At 39.8% G+C, this 20051-nt stretch overlaps 1 protein-coding gene across 7 annotated transcripts in view; it reads right to left on the bottom strand.

Moving 5' to 3' along the window:
- The window catches only part of BPTF (bromodomain PHD finger transcription factor), a 91295-nt gene that overhangs the window by 1936 nt on the left and 69308 nt on the right, over positions 1 to 20051 (bottom strand). For 4 of the 7 annotated variants that reach the window (XM_054047264.1, XM_054047267.1, XM_054047265.1 and 1 more), the window contains 11 exons: positions 19297 to 19420; positions 18499 to 18722; positions 16805 to 17027; positions 14601 to 15511; positions 13823 to 13905; positions 12055 to 12280; positions 10165 to 10517; positions 6012 to 6185; positions 4946 to 5138; positions 3750 to 3834; positions 1144 to 1330 (listed from right to left, as the gene is read on the bottom strand). In XM_054047264.1, coding sequence (XP_053903239.1) covers positions 1144 to 1330; positions 3750 to 3834; positions 4946 to 5138; positions 6012 to 6185; positions 10165 to 10517; positions 12055 to 12280; positions 13823 to 13905; positions 14601 to 15511; positions 16805 to 17027; positions 18499 to 18722; positions 19297 to 19420 — 2783 coding nt within the window. The remainder of the gene's footprint in view (positions 1 to 1143; positions 1331 to 3749; positions 3835 to 4945; positions 5139 to 6011; positions 6186 to 10164; positions 10518 to 12054; positions 12281 to 13822; positions 13906 to 14600; positions 15512 to 16804; positions 17028 to 18498; positions 18723 to 19296; positions 19421 to 20051) is intronic. The other 3 variants (XM_054047266.1, XM_054047268.1, XM_054047269.1) reach the window with 3 other exon arrangements.

The following is a 20051-nucleotide window of genomic DNA, read 5'->3' as shown; positions in this document are numbered from 1 at the left end:
TCCACACAGATGGATATAAGTGCAGCTTCTAACAGAGTTAATTGCAAATAGATTGAATCTTGAATTGATCTAAACCTACCAGAATTCAAGTGTAATGGTCAAGCTGACTAATCTACCAACTGATTGTACATACTCAGAATTCTGATTCAAGCTGAATTTAATGAAAGTAATATTTGTGATTAAATATAAGTTGTTTATTGTTGGGATACAAATGCAATGATATATGGAGAGTCCTATTACTATACTAGTGTTAAAGAGTAAACTAGTCTCAATCTTAATTATAGCAGTACTACCACTCTCAGCTCCTCTGGTTTCATGTAAGTAAGTACATGATACTATGTATTATACATAAGGGCATATGGATTATAGCTTGAAATGTAGTTGGCAAGCTGTATAGTTTATGTTAAGCAGAGTGCATGTTAGTTTTACAAACAAGATTCCCAGATGGAATATTCTGTACCAGTCTTTTCCTGCAGAAAAGGAACTTAAAGCTAAATTTCTGTTTTTTATTTTAAACTATTAGTCTCAATTTTAAATTTCTATTATTTCAATTGGACATATAGTTGCTTAAAAATGAGAGTGAATAGGTTATCTAAATGATACAAAACAACAAGAAGAGATGGAAGTTCGCTAGATAAGAGTAAGGAACTGTTTACTTTTGCATACATTTGAATTTTCCTTAGGTTGTGAGCTCTTTGGAGTAGGAGGAGCATCCTTTCTTCAGTGTTAGGAAAGGTCCTGGCACCAGTGGACAGTACGTAGCTAATAATTATATTCAAAACAGAAGCTGGTCCCTTTGATTTGGTTTTCACAGTAACTGAAAAGGTCTTCTTTATTTTAGTGTTCAGTTTCTTTATAATTATGATAATGCCCATATTGATATGTAATTCATATTTTAAACAAAAATTATACAAATACTTAAGTAGGATCAGTTTCAGGCCCTAAGTTTGACAAAAACCAACAGCTGGAATGTATTGACTCGAGATTCTTCCCTTCCAAATCTAGCTATAATGGCACGCGTGGGGAAAGAGGCAGGCCTTTATATGAGTGCAGTAGGATAAGCTTAGGGTAGCAGGAAGATTTTCTAAAACAAACTCAGGTTACAGTCACACGATTATCAATATGGGGAACACTTTGCCTTACCTGCTTGCCTTGAATCCTTTTAGCTTCTGTACAAAGAATGATTCAAGAACCTCTGCACATTGGTAAAAAGGGGAGTCACTTGGATTGTAGTAACGACAGTTATCAAAAATTTTGGTCATATCTGCCACAAACTCTGTCACCTTTTTGTAGTAACGTTTCAGGATTCTTTCTTCCATGGTAGCAAGGTCTTAAAAGAAAAACAAACAAACAAACCCATACCTGTTATTTAAAACGAGACATCTTTAGTCTCCCAGACAGAAGTTTATTTATATCATCATCAAATGTTGTAACAAAAGCACAACTGGGTTAGCTACATTTCTGCAATGTTGTTTGTGACATGATGCCAGGTGAGGGGTCTCATTTAGAATGTGTGCTTCCTCCCTTCTCACATGAATTTATTATATGTAATTTACACATTTTAGTTACAGCAACTAAAGTTTTTGAAACCTCCATTACAGAGCTATTATTTACTCCTGATGAAGAAAGGACACTGCCATTAGAGAATTCTGATTCTATTCTTGGTATTTGTTTGTTTTCCTTATTTTTTAATACTATCATCAATCAATGCATAATAAATACACTTGATTTGCAGTTCATCTGCTCCTGCTGATTACTCCTTATTTGAATTCATAACTCTTTTAGGGACATCCATTAATTGCCACTGAGATGCACATTACCACACAAAGGGCAGAATGACTTCAAGGGCTTTCAGATGGCAAACTGATAACTTGAACACCACAGCCAATCAATTCTGAAATTTCAGGGAATGTCCTAGGCATCCAGAGCCAGAACTGTACTGATTTGGGGGAAAACGGGGGCCACATGACATCCCTGCCAATGCCAGCTCCTCAACTATCTATCCAACAACTGGTTGATGGCACCCATTAATGGTTTTCAGCATAACAATACTGCAATTCATCACTGCTCATCTTCCCTAGAGAGTTTAATATGTTGACATCCTGAATCACTTATCTCCCAAACAGAAAGAATAATAATGGTGGCAAGGAATGGGGACATGCACACAGGCATCTGGGGAATGGGGGGGCACACAGCATTCCTGCCATGGAGGAAGGGGAAATGGGCATGCACACTGAGTCAGTGGTGAGGCAGGGAGAATGGAAACCCTAGTATGGGGGGCACACAGACTTCATGATGGGAGGACTCGGGGAGAGTTGCAGGGAATGCTAGAAACAGAGGGGGATGGGAGAGTGACACATAGAAAGTTTGGGGGTGGGGGAGGAATGAAAGAATGCAAGCAGCTCCTGGTATGTGCAATAAGCTCGGCCTACGCAAGTTACAAAGGCTGTGACTCCCTAGTTAAAAACAAAGGGACAAGCATTGAAAAATATAAACTAAATGGTCTTTAAATTTAAATTAACAAGTGTCCCTCTTAACTTGGTTGAGAAAATGACCAAAGGATTCACCTGCCTTAAAAAAATTCCTTCTAAGTGCTTGTTTTTTAATCCCACCAAGTGTCAAAACATTTGCAAACATGGACATCTTTTGATGTGGTTTACTCATCCATAACAGGTGGTCTGCCTCCCAGTTACAGTGACAATGTGCTAAGTGTAACCTGATAGATTGCAAATTCAACGATGTTATCGCTTGGCGTTTCTGAGACAGTTTTACCCACAAGAGAAGATTAGTGTTTTGTAAAACAAACAGCCAGCTCTTTTCTGTGAAACTTGAGGAAATTTAGGTGGCCAAATTCCAATTTTTCCCTCACACACCAGAATTAGCATCCTTATTTTTGTGAAAAGTACAAAGTGGTCAAGTTTTGTGTGACATCCAGAAGTCAGAAACTCCAGCAGCAAGCACACTGACTGCTAAGACAATACTGACTTTGACGGAAGAGGATTACAAACATTTGTAACAATTTCCTGCAGCAGCTGGGTTTTCCTTAGAGATCTTACATCCACGTCCCGAGGCAGCCCACCACTGCTTTGTCCTTGAGATTTAGTAAGATCACAGCACAACATAGTATGGCTGCAGATTATTATACAGCCCCAAAAGGATTTTCTTCCTTTTCAATAGAGCTTTCAGTCTAATCAAAATTTTCTTGTACAATAGCAAAGAAAATGAAGATTGCTTTTATATCTTTCCCTCCTGTATAACATAAGTCATTATGCAACTATATCATCAATTTACTAAAATCATCTTTTTCCTTAATCACATGAGCACATACTTCTACTTTTCTTACTGGGAGATGCTGAGTGAGGGGAGAGAGGAAAGGATAAGGAATGGTGGTACAACTCACTCTGTTGGAAAGTGACTACAGAAGTACAGAAAGATCAGAAAAAAATAAATTTGTAAGTTTGATAAACCAATTGGGACTTTATTTTGTATGTTGGGAAGGATGGACTTGTGGTTAAGGAGCAGGACTGAGAGTCAGTATATAGGTTTCCATTTTAGCTCGGTCACAAACATACGTGCTGATAAGTGAGTCACCATCTCGGTTTCATTTTACCCATCTCTCTAACGAGGATATATTGATAAAGCACCCAAAGATCCTCGGATGAAGCCATTCGATATATGTACATTTTAAATCTATATTAACTAACAATTAGTACTCAGCCAATCATATTATGAATTGGAAATACACTTACCCATAGGCTCTTTGATAACACCATAATAATCTGGTGCATCATTGGGATCTACTGGTTCTAGGAAGGGCCATGCCATCTTGTGAGCCTATCAGGAAAATTAGGCATAATCAGTTTCAGAAGAAAACATTACAAATACATTTAAATTAACAAGGGCTTGATAGCTGTTTAATTAATTATATATTGCTAGAGATTTGCATCTGATTCTAATTTCAGAAACAACTAAAGTGTTATTTGCTGATCTTGATTGTCCGTATCCTAAAGTATAATCTGGCACGATGAGCAGTTTGTCCTCATGACGAGAGGCATACTGGAATTGAGAGACTGCAAACAGCCAACTTCAGCCAGTATTCCCGAAGAAGCTTCCTTTCAAGTCAGTGGGGACTGAAGGGGCTGCACCCCTCACAGAGTTCGGCCGTTTACTGTTTTTCACTTTCATTACATCTAAAATTAACTTGTCATAAAAAATGTCAATTAAAACCGCTCAAATCCATCAAATACTTTGCTGTACATTTCATATTGCACTAGCCTGCTCTTCTATTAACACATGGGATTATTTCTAGCTGATGGCAATTTAAATGTCCCTTTTCAACCATTAGGGATGATATTTACACTAGCAAAAATGTTATAACTGGGCCAGAGGCTTTTCATTTTTCTTAGCAACATATAGTCATTTGCATGCTGAAATCAATCTTCTGGAGGTGATCTTGTGTTAAAGAAAATTTTAATATATTTTTTTAATCTTTAAAAAAAGTCAGCCTTGCAGTTTAGCTGAAGTGTATATAATTTCAGATTGGAAATCATACAGGCCAGCCAGAGAACACAACTTATTTTATGTTGAAAACTTCCATTTCCTACCCAAAATGCAACTGCTCTGCCCTTTATATTCTGATGATATCTGCTTCCGTCATGTTCAACAGAGCTATCCTCATTCATTAAAAAAAACAAAATACCCCAGAACCTGGAGGCAGTGATTTTCTTCCAGGCTACCATCAATGTTACTCAATGTCACAATGCTGCTTGAGAAGGCTGTGGCTAACACATTGTCATCCCTCACAGAAAAGGAAGCTTATTACATCTCAACAAAATCACGAAGTCTAACTATCAGACAAGCGAAGATCCAAGGTTACTCCCAAGAAAGACATCTTGGATGAACCTCTATACCTGTATTTTCCACTCTGAGTATGGTTTATCCTCACCTGTAAGGAACGTAGTACTCTTCGTAATCCCTCATAATCTTTATCAGTCAGTGGACTGAGCACTGTCATGGCATCTTCTGTCGACTGACACTGTGGACAGACATACTCATCAATGAGATCTGCCTCACTTTGCAAAATACCAACACAGCGCCCGTGATACCAGTTCTGACATCGGTCACAGCCAATGTAAAATCTGCAAGATTTGAAAGAAAAATATCAGTAACATTATCCTTTACATTCAAAGCAAAAGATTTTTTTAAAAACTCAGTTTTAATAATTTGCACCTCAGTAGTTGTTCTGCATGATATAAAACAATTTTATATTTAAACATGTGACATTTTAGTGTTACATATGCTAATTAAACCATGCACACTAATTTAATATTTACAAACAATAACTAAATTACCTGACAATTTTACTTCATAATTATCAGTAGTGTCTAAAATTAAATAATTAATTTCAAGGAAACACGGTTTCAGAAGTTCTTTATCAGTTTTAAAGCTGAAAGTAACAGTGTAATGCCAGAAGTCTCACTCGACCAGTGATTCAAGGACCATTTTACACATGTAAAATAGGACTACATTCTAGGGCTCCAATTTCACCCTGTTCAAACATTTTTTCATATGGAAGCCAGAGTCTTGTGGTTGAATATAGAAGGGGTATTCTGGTGACAAAAAGCCTTATAAACAAAGATACCACCCAAATACCCCATACGCCAAGAAATTTTTCTAATCTAAATCGAAGAGACTAATTTCAAGCACAAAAAGTCCCAACTAATATTCAATTTTTTAATCTTTCTAGCTCTTCCTTGTTAAAATTAATCGCAGTTTAAAATTCTTGGTCTTATTTAAAACATTGAGGCCACCTTAAGAACTTTACTTTTCCTAAATATTCACTTGAAAACAACATTTGGGGGGGAGAGAGAGAGAAATATTGAAAAAGAAATTGTAATACCAGGGGATACAATATATGCAGAATATTTGTTTTTCTTTTTAAGGAACAAGTAACCAAAGTCAGAGCAGTTTGCTACCTAAATATTAAATAAGAGGTTCTTATCAGAACTCACTGTGACTCATCATAAGGTGTTCTGCAGATACAGTACAATTCCTCACTGCTGCCCTCTTGTGCCCGTTTACAATCATTACAGATGTACACATCCATTTTCTTAGCCTCCTTTTCTGTGATGCCAACACATTCTCCATGATACCAGTTAGTACAAAGATCACAGCCAATATAGAACCTAAAAGTGTTCACAATGAAAATGACAATGTAATTGTCATTTCAAATGGCATGGCACTTTTCCTTGCATTTCTGGTTCTGATGCACTTTCTTGCTAGCCTGCTTTCTGCAATTTTCTGACTCAGTCTCCCTGTTCTCTACCATTCTATCCTTGCAAAGCCTACATCTGACACTGCAGCTGCACTGTAAATAAGGTCACTTGGGTCAATCTTGATATAGACAGTTTAGTAAATGTGGGTCAACCAATATCTACAAGATTTTGGAAAAACTGGACTGAAAATGTGTATCTCCAACATGAATGCATATGTGAAAAACTGTAAAAGGCACAAAAAGACATGGCCAAAGAAAAAGATTTACATTTTCAAAACTATGGTTCAGAAGCCAGGTAAGTATCAAGGCAACTTCTTGAGATTTGAAAATGTAGGTCTCAATTTTAAAAACAAAGCAAAGCACAAACACCAACTAGAAGTTACAAGTACACTACAAAGGAACATGCATACCAGCCATGTGTAGAAAACATATTGGTATAACATGATGGGAAGGAAAACTGTGTAAGAATGTGTGTTGTAATTTTAAAATTTCTATGCAGGATCCTGAAAATAGAGCAATTCAACTAAGCAGAATTACAACAAACTGGAACACAGACCATTCTTTGGAGAATATATGTCTATTCTCAAACAACACTATGGGACAGAACCAGATATGGTATGATACAAAGTGAAGGAGAATTGGGTAAGGTTCAAAAACAATTTAATTCCATACAGAATCATGTGAATGATGGACCTTGCACAGAATGGTGTGATAAACTTGTAAATTATTATTCAAGGATGTTTGACAGTATTTTGGATACGGATGCCCCAAACATACCTATGACTAGGAGAATCAACCATGGGAACAAGAAGTTAGGCACCCAGGCTCCCTCTCTCTCTCTCTCTGACTGAGCAAAAGCTAGCTGACTCCAGATTTTCAGGCTTCCTAGAGTTTAATCATAGAATATCAGGGTTGGAAGGGACCTCAGGAGGTCATCTAGTCCAACCCCCTGCTCAAAACAAGACTAATCCCCCCCAAATTTAGTGAAAATCTTACCATTTATCACCTGTTATGATGCCAGTTTCTGCTAACCTACAGAACCAACCCTGGGCAGGCATGACAAAGAGGAACTGGCTATACTAGGGTAGCTAGCAATATATGTCACACCAAACAAACATCTCTAATTTCTACCAAACTTTTGCACTAAAAGTCTTGGAATGTGCACCCAGACTTCACATCAAATCACACCTCACTTAGACCATTTTTGCTAATTTGAGGAATGCTTCCCCTCCGATGGTGCCTCCAAAATTCTCTTAGCGGCCCAATATCTGCCACATTCAACCTATTTTTTCCATTGCGTCTTATTTCCTATCAGTCAAGTCTCAACAATCTAATGAAATCATCTTTCTGCAAAGAAGGGCTAGATGTAGTTCTCTCTACAGTGAGTCAACATCAATTCAATCTAGCACAAGATATTTCTTCTGCTTCTTTGCCCCAACACTATAAGGGCAGATAGCATCATCTCCACAGCGCTGCCAGCTCCTGCTGGCCTGGAAGCAAATTCAGGTCCAGAACTTGGATCTTTTGCCTCACAAGTTGTTTTATTTTTATATTTCCCACTTATCGGTTAAATCTTAGGGTACGTCTTCACTACCCACCGTATCAGCAGGTAGCAATCAATTTATCCGGGATCGATATATCGCGTCTTGTTAAGACGTGATATAATCGATCCCTGAATGTGCTCACCGTTGACTCCGGAACTCCACCAGAGCGAGCGGCGTTAGCGCAGTCGACGGGGGAGCCGCGGCCATCGATCCCGCGCCGTCTGGACCCCAGGTAATTCGATCCAAGATACTTCGACTTCAGCTACGCTATTCGCGTAGCTGAAGTTGTGCATCTTGGATCGATCCCACCCCCAGTGTAGATCAGCCCATAGACAGATACCCTGACTAACCCACAACAGTATATGAGTGAATCCCTAACATGCTTCAATGTCATTAATGAAAAAATAAACATGAAAGACCTACAGTAAAAGAATATAAATGACTCAAGCAAAGAATGATCTTCGTGAATCTAGTGCATTATAACAAATGTATAGGGTACCTCATCTCATATTACAGGTTGCCTCTTAGGAGCAGTTCAGGCTACAAAACTGAAAGCTACACTTCTATCCTGCATGAACTGCAAATGAGGCACCAGCACAAAAAGAACATATCTGATAATCATACACATTTATTAAAAAACACTAAATTACATAAGAAAACAATGTTTTCAAAAGTAACCAACTTCTTCACAATCAAGTGGTGAAATAATTAAGCTCAACAGCATAGCTACTGTATATTAAACGGTGAGATTCAGAATTTATGAGCAGAGAAGTTGAACTGGATCACACTGCTAAGGCATTAACATTCCGTTTTTTGGGAAATCTTATTTCCTGCTTCAATAAAGGTCGTCTCTGTTCAGTATGCTAGAATGTGCTGTCACCGTGTATTATCTATGGGCCAATCCAATGCCCACTGAAATCAATGGAAAGATTATTGACTTGAACAGGCATCAGATCAAATCCATGTATTTGTTTAATTTACTTTATTTTTGTGATAAAGCTTCCACTGCTTATAAGAGACTGAACCAGTATGACTGGCCTTTGCTCAATTTGTTATAACAAAATGAGAACAGGGCATCCTACTAAGTTTTACTGAGTGACAAAAATCCTAATATAGCACTTACTCTTCCCCACCCACCAATCCCTATTTAAAGTGGTATTTAGCACTTACAAGTAGCAGCAGATTAGAGTACTTCCATTCCAGGCTGCCATTCACAGAAGGAGTGCAGCACCGGGAGCAGTCTAAGCTTCCCAGCACTGACAGGATGGTAGACTGGAGTTATATAAATACCCAAGAGACAGAAATTAACCCCCTTCAGCTGTGACTTGAAGGAACACTATTGGGGGGGACGGGCTAGTTCAGTCTCCATGGCTCATTTCAATTCTTGGCATTTCTACTGAAACCCCAAACAAAGATGCTAATTAGTGCTTTTGGAGTGAGTGATTTTTATCAAGTGGATGACCTAGAACGCTAACACCAACTGATTTCTCAGATGCCACCGCATAGCTATCATACGGTAACAACTTTTGATCATTACTGACTTGAGCGGAATTAGAGCCATCAAACTAGAGGTGATCCAGTCCATCATTTATTAATTTTTCCATAAACAATTCCTTCTATAAAACAATTTCCCTTTCAGCGGGAAACAATCTTCTTTTTCTCTTCAGAGTTAGTTTCTAAACCATTTATTAGGAACTGCCATTTTCATTTTGTCAAATGCTTAAAACTTTCAAAACATACTAGAGTCTGGTAGAAAAGTAGGGTTTTTTTTTTTTTGCTTGGTTTGCATTTCTTAATGTAACTCAGTAAGAGTCCAGGGTGGGGTGGGTAGGTAATATATTAAGAAATGAAAAAAAATATATACTAGAATATTGGAAACCACTTGAAACATTTTCCAAAATGAACTGCAGCCTAATAGGTTAGAATCTCTTGTTAACTATTGAATTACAGAAAAATCTTATTTATGGGGAGACGGTACCAAACCTATCACTAGAGAACACCAACCATCTGTTCACAAGAAGGAACACAAGTATATAATCATTTGCTCCCAAAGCAGAGGCAAAAAGGCAAAACAAAGAACAGAGCGAAATAAAGAGTATGTGCATGTGAGACAGAAAGATCATACAATGGAAACATGCAAACAGGTAAAAAAATTAACTCACAAGAAGTACTAGATTTGTAATTGCTAGTATAATCCAGACACTGCTTATTCTTTCATAGTCCATGCTCCTTGCAATACCGCCTGATTTTCTACCCCCATTTCTAATCACTATCTCAGACTAATAGCTAAATGCTAAAGCTGAACCAAACAATGCACAGGACAAGCATGCTGCATTCACCACTCACTTTGATTCATCATAAGGTGTTTTACAGATGCAATAAAGCTTTGTGTCCTTCTTGGTTTCCTTTGAGGTAGTAGAAATCATTTTCTTTTTCTTGGACTTGGAAGCTGAAGAATCTCTCTCCTCCTCTCGTTTTCTCTTCTGGGAAGATACTGGCGCTGGGACTGTGGTGGCAGATGTGACGCTGGTGGCATGCTGTGATGGTGGTGGTGGTGGTGGTGGTGGTGGTGGAGGAGGAGGTGGAGGTGGTGTTGCTGCGGCAGCAGCTGCGGCAGCGGCAGCAGCAGCGGCGGCGGCCGCTGCCTGTGCTTTTTCTTTTTCTTTCTTAATTTTAGTCAAGTCTTTCTTTAGCTCTTCCTGGAGCACGTTTAAAAAAAGGCAAAAAAAAAAAAAAAGACACCTGTTGAGGACATTCTAGCATAGGATCAGAATCCAGACTCAAATCTTGCTCCATTTAAAAAAGACAAGTCATTTAAATAATTTACTCATTCAGGTACAAATTCCAAGATTAATTTAAGTCAGCCCCTGGGCTGCTTTAAGATTAGATGTTTTAAGTCTGATAATAAGTATCGGGGAGGTGACCCGATGTCTAATCCTAAGGCAAAAAAGAGGAGGAATTTCAGGGATGTGTCAAGAACATGGAGGACACATGCTTGCTAATAAAAATGGTGATCAGGCATAAAAAGCTGAATTAAGGATGGAGTCAGTCTTTACTGTTAACAACCACCTAGCTCTTTGTACTTTTAACAATAAGAAATAAAAATTAATATGATTCTTATAGGATCTGTGACATTTAGAATTGAAATAACAGCCACAGAACCTTTAATATATTAATGAAGTCCCACACTGGTAACTCTGCATTGTCATGTGGGAAACCTGTTCCATTTCTAGTCTCTATTTGTCATTCCTTGGGCATGTAAAGGGCGATTAGGGATATTCAACAGCAGACCCTCTGGCAAATAAACTATAACGTCAGATGACACAGAAGGCAGCTCCCCCATCCAGAGGTGTAATTGCCAGGATACAAAATCTTGTGTGTGGGAAGCATACAGAAACAATATTTCACCCCAATGATACCATCCACCAGAATTCTCGCTCCTGGTTTTCACTCCTTTATGGGAGAGTGGGGTAGCTCCCAGTCATCAAAGAATTCGGATATAAGAGCAGTGGTTTGAGTGCTATCCTCTGGACATCCAGCTCCTTCTCAACCATGATTGGTGAAGGAGCTCCCTGTTGGTATGTCTTTACATCGCTTCAGTTTTCCACACAATCTTTATTCAGCATTCCTACCTTGCAGTTGGTCCAGTAGGTTCCATAAATTGTGAGGCCTTTGCCTTAAGTGCTCTGGTACATTTGTGTTGCAATTTGCTGTTTGTTTCTTGGAAATCTGATGCCCTTACAATGAGAAAGTGCCACAGAAATAACGGATGGGGCCAGCTCAAGGCTTTGTGGGGTCCTTCACAAAAACATGTCTAATGCAGCTCCACCCCCACTTCTAGAAGCGTATTCCCACCGGTGTTAAATTCTCAACAGGGTGGAATCAAATGGGTCATATTTCCTTTGAAGGCAGGGGAAGGAGCAAAAACTAGGGTAGGGGGATTTCTGACTTTCTTGGTTTAGCTTTTTCAGTGAGAGGCAAGACTGCAGTATGTGGACCTTTAAATTTAATAGGGCAGAAATGGTTTTAAGAAACCACAAAAGACCTCTGCATAGATTAAATGCTAGATGCAGTAAATAAAGTGAACTGAGGGTTCAGCAGGGATACAGGCATGCAACAAAAGAATTTCATCCTGCATGCTTCCTTAAGGACTCAAAGGACAAGCTGATAAACATAACTATATTTTCCCCCAACTTAAGAAAACCCACCTGGTTCATTGAGAAGAACTGCTCCTACCTGAACTTCGATTTGTAGATCTTTGTCCAGAAGTGCTCTTTTTTTCAGTATTTCCGCTTTAAGCTGTTCTTTATGTTTGAAAAGCAGAGCTGAGAGCTTGGTAGCATTCTGTTTACTACGCTTCTGTTCCACACTCTCTTCTCGCTTCCGTTTCTTAGCTGCCTGTTTTTCTTCTTTATCTATCTTATCCAAAATATACTTCATCACCTGATTACACACTATCATTCTAGGGAAGGAATACAGAGAAGCACATTGTCCCAAGTTGTCTAATAAATCTCAAAATTAAAGTTATTTTCTCTTTACAGCCTACACAAATCACAAGTTGTATTATTAATTCTGGTGGTAAAATCATGGATTTAGTCACAACAGCAGCACTTGCTTGACTCGTGATAGGGCTGCTGGAGAAGTAGGAATGGAAAATCAAGGAGCCACCTGGTATTTTATTGAGGGATGTAGGAGTACACTGGCTGTTTGGTAGGGCCATATGACATCAACCATTCTGTTCTTCTCCACTGTCCCAGTCTGGGTTTCACTGATAAAGATTATACTCTTTGGGAAGAAAAGACTCATTGAGGAGGAAAGATGACAGCGCCACGAACAGAGCTGGTCAAACACCATTAACAAAAATGTTTTGTTTTTTAAAAGTAACAAATTTGGTCATTCGCAATTGTTAAGAGAGCAGTCTGTGCCAACAAATTTTTAACTTTTGATTTGTGAACTAGCCACAGTGTATTCACTATTCGTTTCTCACACTGAGTGGACACTAAGTTGCAAAGTATTGTTCTTGTATCTGATTTGGGGATCAAAACCTTATAAAACAGGAATTCCTTTTCCTGATCACAGGATTATTTGATAAATCATGTGAATAACAAAACTGTCAAAATAGCAATGGAAGAATATCTAAAGCCAACGACTTTTGTCTGCTGGCTGGGAGGTAAAATAGTTAAACAGAGGACAAGCTCCTGCCAACAAAGGGAATGAAATTAAGAAACCATAACATGGAGTGCTCAAACAGAAATGAGAAACAGGCTTAGTGACAATAGAGCAATCCTTCCATTTCCTTTTGTGAGCTCCCTCAAAGTTATTTATCTGCTTGAATTTTAATATATGGAGATATACCTATCTCATAGAACTGGAAGGGACCTTGAAAGGTCATTGAGTCCAGCCCCCTGCCTTCACTAGCAGGACCAAGTACTGATTTTTGTCCCGAATCCCTAAGTGGCCACCTCAAGGATTGAACTCACAACCCTGGGTTTAGCAGGCCAATGCTCAAACCACTGAGCTATCCTTATTAAAAAACTGTGGCTAGCACTAACCACATGCATCATATCACCGTCCATATTCTGGGCAACAAGTGAAGATAGTCAACATTTAATTTTGATTACAGGGGAAATCAAACTGCTCATAATTAGAAATGTCACTTTTAAATCATTGATTGTCACCATTATTTGTATATTACTTGAAGTCAGTTTTAGAACTTCATACAACTAAGCTTTTCCAAGCCTGAGACAGAAGGCGTGACTACACAATGGGGAAATGCACACCACTAGGGCGTGATTTCTAAAGCACACTAATGTTTAAAATAGCACTATGTTAAAGCAAACTAGGGAACTTTCAATGAGCACCAGCACTGTCTACACAGACTGGTTAGAAATCACACTCACACACTGCGCCTTACAGCTCCATGTAGACAAGCCTTATTTTGTACAACAGACAACAATGAACACATTTGCTCCATGTCTATTGATACATTATCATGTGTTCCTACCTCTGATTTTCTTCTCGTTCAGCCGGGGTCAATGTCTTTTTCTGTTTCAAGTGTTCTATTACAGCATTGTGTTTCATCACCACCTTGAACACAAAAGTCCAAACAACATTTGAAAACTTCAGGTAGTATCTGAGAATAGTACTTGGGGAAATGCAGACACTTGCTAACTTAAGTCACATTTGAACAAATAAGTCTTATGTTACTTACGCTATTTTGAAGGTAATTTTTTATACTTAATCTTAAATTCTGACTAAGGAATTTAGAGATTCAACTTACATTTTCATTATTTCTGGAGAAAAAAATAAGTGAAGTCAGTTTCACTTTTGCAGTCAGTTGCACTTCCCCAAACTCCTATTGCTGCACTATATTTAGAGTTTTCTGCCCATTTTTTCTCCCCACAGTCCATCCCCTGGTAGTTAACATCATCATACTTAATATAGCTCTTATAGTCTCCTTTCTAGAACAGCCAATGAAAGCACAGTAGAAGTGTTGCAAATCACCAGTCCTCACTTTTTCTGGACTAACTTTGAAGATACATTTCTCGCAATAACCAGCGATACAATAAATCAAGTCAAAGTGCCAGATAGCAAGTACAGCACAGTAGTCTCTTGATGTGCTGAATTAACTTAGAGGCGCTATTAAATTGGCAAAAACAATTTTGCAATCTAATTTAGAAATGAAAATCCCAGAGGCTCAATTCACAGGCTATCTAATGTATCAATATGATGAACAGAAACATGTGTTTAGCATGGTTTGTATTTACTTCTGATAACTTTACCTGTTTTTGGATAATGTCACTTTGATTAGAAGCCTGAAGAGTGTGTTCACGTTTAATTTCTATCTGTTGCTGCTTTTTCTTTTGCTGTTGCTCCCTGAGCTGCTGAACCCTTTGCAGCTGCTCTTGAACACTAGCTGCTTGAACCGTTACCACATTCTGAATCTGGTGAGCCTGCACCGGGCTGGCTTGTTGAATCTGAATAGGTAACTGAAGCTTAATCTGCTGGGGCACACCACCCTGCTGGGCCTGTATCTGAGCTACAACGTGAGACTGAAGTTGGGAGAGAACTTGGACTTGCTGCTGAAGCTGAGGTACGGTAATAACTTTTGTTGTAGGCTGCTGGATCTGCAGTGGAGGGCGAGATGGCGATTGTACAGCAATTTGATTTAAATTTTGTGCAGCTGGAAGAGTCTGAAGGGAAGTCTGAATCTGGGGTTGCGACTGCTGCTGCAGTTGAGCTTGTATTTGTAGAGAAGCTTGGGGTTGTATTTGTATCTGTTGCTGGGTTGTGGTCTGCACCTGAGCTTGCTGCGGAGCTGGGACTTGGGATTGAGCTTGTGGATGGATGACAGTCTGTGGTTGATTCTGGATTTGAATTTGAGACAGGCCTGGAACCTGGGTCTGTGGCGGAGACTGAACTGTAACTGGAGTTTTAGTTGGTTGTGCCACGACAGTTTGTGCTTCAGATCTGACTGGAGACTGAGCTGACGTTGGAGACTGAGATTCAGGCTGTGTCTGATCTTCAGGCTGAAGTGAGGGCTGAGTAGTTTGTGGCTGGGCTGGGGGCTGAGGCTGAATACTCGGGGTCTGCACCTGTGGCTGAGCTTGCAATTGACTGTGAGGGTGGGGCTGAATTGGTGGCAGCACTGGTTGTGTCTGTGTTTGTGAGGCTTGTTTCTGTTCTCCCGTAGCTGTGAAGGATAAAAACAGAGGATTCCACTCATTCCAAGCAACGTGCCTACAAGCTCCGTTAATCTGAACAATTAGGCCACGTCTACACTGCAGAGTTTTGTCGACAAAAGTTAAGCCGCTTTAATTAAACCGCTGTTGAATGTCCACACTATGCTCTTGAGTCGGCAGAGTGCATCCACACTAGCAGCTCTTGCATCAACAGAGAGCAGTGCACTGTGGGTAGCTATCCCACTTTGCAACTGGCTGCAGGGTCCTTTGGGAAGGGTTTGCAATGCCTCGTGGGGCAGGTACAGTGTCACATGATGCAGGTTTCTAAATCCCATCATTCCATGGGCGATTGCCAGTCACTTTTCAACTGAAGTGTGTGTGTGTGTGTGTGGGGGGAGAGTGAGAGAAAACAGGGAGGGGGAAGGTGCGTGTATTCAGGGAGAGCGAGCGTGTTGGCATGCTGTCTCTAAGTTCAGACAGCGGCTGGAAACAACCAGTCCCAAGGCAGGGGCAGACCCCTGACATCAGCCCCCGCCTCCCTCCCTGGCTCTGCATAGCATAGCAGTTTCACCCTCCCCCCGCCGCACACACACCCCTGCCTGCCTGCTGCTGTGTTCCTAGTGCCCAGGACGTTAATGATTTGCTGTTTGATGCCTGAGCAGAGCAGCATGTGTAGCTGCAGAACTTCCTGGAGCTTTGACAGGAGAGGGGCGCATGCCGGTGTAGCTGGAATGCATGGCAGCCAAGTTCAAAATATTGATCAGAGCGCTCACGGCGGGCATTGTGGAAGGCCAGTTATGGCAACATAATGAATGGCAGCATCTACACTGACACTCTGTTGCTTAACTTCATTGCAAAAAGCTTTATGCCTTGTCAAGGTGGTTTTATTTTGTCGGCAAACCGGAGAGTTTTGCTGACAAAAGTAGCATTAACACCAAGGAGTCTGGTGGCACCTTAAAGACTAACAGATTTATTTGGGCATAAGCTTTCGTGGGTAAAAACCTCACTTCTTCAGATGCATTGTACACCTCCACTGTTTTGTCGGCAAAATCTGCCTTTTGCCAATAATACTGTGTAGTGTAGACAAGGACCTAGGTTTTCTAAAGTTGAGGAAGCACTATTTCCCCTTTGGTTTCAAAAGAACTACAATACTTTATACAGAGCTTCAGCTGAAGATTTCTATGCCTACACACTGTTCTTTTAACCAAGATACTTTAATGAAAGAGACTAACTCCAACTATATAAAAAAAATTAAAACAACCTAACTCCAATCATCTTTTTCTCTTGAACACAGAAAACCCTACCTGATGTCGAAGTGGAAACTGTCGTAGTAGTTGTGCTAGCTGTTGCAGCAGATGATGATAATGGAGTGAAAAGGAACCTTTGAATTGTACCATTCGGCATAGCCGCTTGCATTAGCTGTTGTCCTGGACCTGGTATTACAGTCACACCCTGAGGTATCAACTGTAACTGCCCAGTAGTTTGACCCTGTCCCTGAATTACCACAGTCAACCCCTGACTGCCACCCTAAAAAAAAAGTAAAACTCACGTTAGTATTGATGTCCCAATGATATAACCCTTGGTGGACTATCCGGGAGACCTAGGATTATGAATTCTGGGGATTTAAAACCTGAACCACTAGGGTACATATCGTATCTATGATGCTTAATTTTGGGCAGCCTATTAACCACCTCCTGACCCAAAGACCAACCTCAAGAGTCCCAACTGCCTGTTCACAACATTATTCAATCAAACATTTTCCTAACTGCATATCAGACATTACCCAACTCTAAGTGTTGACTGTTCATCCAGGTTGTCAGCATGCTGGTAGAATGTTACTGCTTAAATTGTCTCTTTGGATACCATATTTTTGGAGATCTTTAATACAGACAGAAACATCCCAGTTTTGCAGACAGATCAGAAGGATAGTTCTAACCCTCAAGGTGATTCCCTGTGTCATACACGTCTCTTTGAATCAGGCTACGCCTTCACTGGGGGGTGGGAGGGGAGAAATCGATTTAAGATACGCAAATTCAGCTGCGCGAATAGCGTAGCTGAATTCGACGTATCTGAGCCGACTTACCCCGCTGTGAGGACGGCAGCAAATTGACCGCCGCGGCTCCCCCGTCGACGACGCTTACTCCTACCTGCGCTGGTGGAGTACAAGCGTCGATTCAGGGATCGATTGTCGCGCCCCGACGAGACGCGATAATTCGATCCCTGAGAGAGCGATTTCTTCCCGCCGATTCAGGCGGGTAGTGAAGACGTAGCCTCAGTCCCACTAGTGGCAGCTCTTGCCTTCAACTGATACCTGCCCTTCTCCACACCTTCAATAATCAATAGCCTTTTGAGTCTGCCCTAGAAAAGAATTCCTGCATGTTGTTCTACATGTCAAAAATGACACTAAGGCATGAGCATATTTTGACAATTAAACCTTTTATCCATTCTTAACATTATTATTAAGTATTTATATTATCATAGCTCCCAAAGGTCCAAATTGGGATTGGGTGCTGTATAAACACAGAAAAGAGGGCCCCTTGAAGGGTTAACAATCTAAAGGATTTACAATTTACAGCCAAACTCAGCATGAATTTAAATTTACATGTACTAACCAGACTCTCATGGTCTAGGCATAAGCAATAAAGATTGTTATTTTCCAGTTCCAAATGATGTAACTGTCCTTTCCCAGTACTAAAGCAAGTGTAAATGACAGCTATCATGTCCTTCAACACCCACCCAAAGACAGTGGATGGGCATCAACACCACAGTCTGAAGGCAACAAGGTAAGTAGATAAAAGATATTTAGAGAAAAGAAATCTCTATTTTCTTAATTTAATTACCATTTGATTTGTATGTAGGTTATAGGTTTCCCAAAAAGCAAAACTGAAACATGATGTACAAAACGTACAGACACACACACACACGCCGTACTGATGAGATCAAAGGATATCAGTATGGGCATATTTTCATAAATGAGTCTATAAAAAAAATTGTTTACCTGTCCTTGAGTTAGCTGCGTGAGTTGGGCCATAGTAAGTTTCACTTGCCCTTGCTGGGGACGAGTGGGCTGCGGTGTTGTGGTTTGTGGTTGTATATTCTGTGGAGGTGTTCCTGGAGCTGTTGCTACCTTTTGTCCAGGACTTGAAGTTGTGCTAGCATTAGAAACTGCAGTTGAGACAGGCTGACCTCTAATTATCTGAGTCACCACCTGTTGAGTCTGACCTGTTAAAGACAGCAAAATTTGTTATGCTAAAAATACACTTCCAACATTTTTCATTATAGCCCACAAAACTTCTAAACCCCAACTTCATGAGAGAAGTTAAGCAAGCATTCCTGTTTGCCACAGAATATCTATCATTAGTCACTTCTCTATCTAACCAAAAATATGAATCTGATTTCAAGAAGTAAAACATTTTGCAATCTACTTACAAGATAGTTTTAAACACCTAGCTTTCCTCTAATTACATGTAGTGTTTTCACAACACTATTAATTCAAACCTTTCTACAAACTGATGAATAATAATTTTATATTTTAATTATTCATTAAACTGTTTATCCAAGTTTTTTATTAAACTAGGAAACCCTATTCTTTGTACCCACCCGAATGAAAGAGTTACTCTTCAGTAGACTCTCCAGTAATCTTGATTAAACTGATGATTGAGCCCAACACTTTTTTTTGTAAAACACTGCACTGAATACAGTAATTTCTGAGTTAGGGTGAATGATACATAAAATGTTTATGGAGAAACAAACCATGGTTTCACACACTGGAAGTTTGTAATTAAAATGAACCTACTGGATGGAAGAATACCTTGCTGCACCACTACAGGTGTTCGAATAATGGCCTTTCCTAATGTTGATGGCTGAAGTGGTGTCCGTATTACTGTCATACCTGGGCGGAGCGGTGTTCCTGGCATTATCTAGAAACAGCAAAAGGAGAACAAACACACAAAACTTTTCAAAAAGGGCATATCCTGCTGAACCTTGAATTCTTTACAAACAATGAGAAATAAAGGGATACAAGTAGCTCATATATTTATATGTTGCACGCTTGAAAATTTTGTTAAAGCCGACTTTAGCATAACTCTGTCTTATTTACTCTCCTGACAAGTTTCTTAGCTCTGATAAGCATCAATTCCTCATTAAAACTATGTGCTATGAGGTCCTATGTTGTAGAGACCAGACAAAAGCCAAGAAGGACAACATGGAAGTGGCTCCTTGATCAGTGAAAAAATTATGTGTGGTTTTATCCTCCCACCCTGACCAAATGTGAACACCAGCCTAGGAAGTGGGAGACTGAATCCAGGAATCAGATTGATATCAAGGCAACAGGGATCATTATGATCATCTAGTCTGATCTCAGCATAACATAGGCCCAGAGAACCTCACTCAGTAGCATCTACCTCATGCTCATAACTTCTGTTTGAGCTACAGAATATCTTTGAGAGACATATCCAGTCTTGATATAAAGACTACACTGAAGGAGAATTCACTACATCCTTAGGTAAATTATTCCAATCGTTAATTTCCCTTTGTGTTAAATTTGCACAT

This window comes from Malaclemys terrapin, chromosome 13, assembly GCF_027887155.1.
Source record: "Malaclemys terrapin pileata isolate rMalTer1 chromosome 13, rMalTer1.hap1, whole genome shotgun sequence".
NCBI lineage: Eukaryota > Metazoa > Chordata > Testudines > Emydidae > Malaclemys > Malaclemys terrapin.
This window is presented reverse-complemented; position numbering and strand designations above follow the sequence as displayed.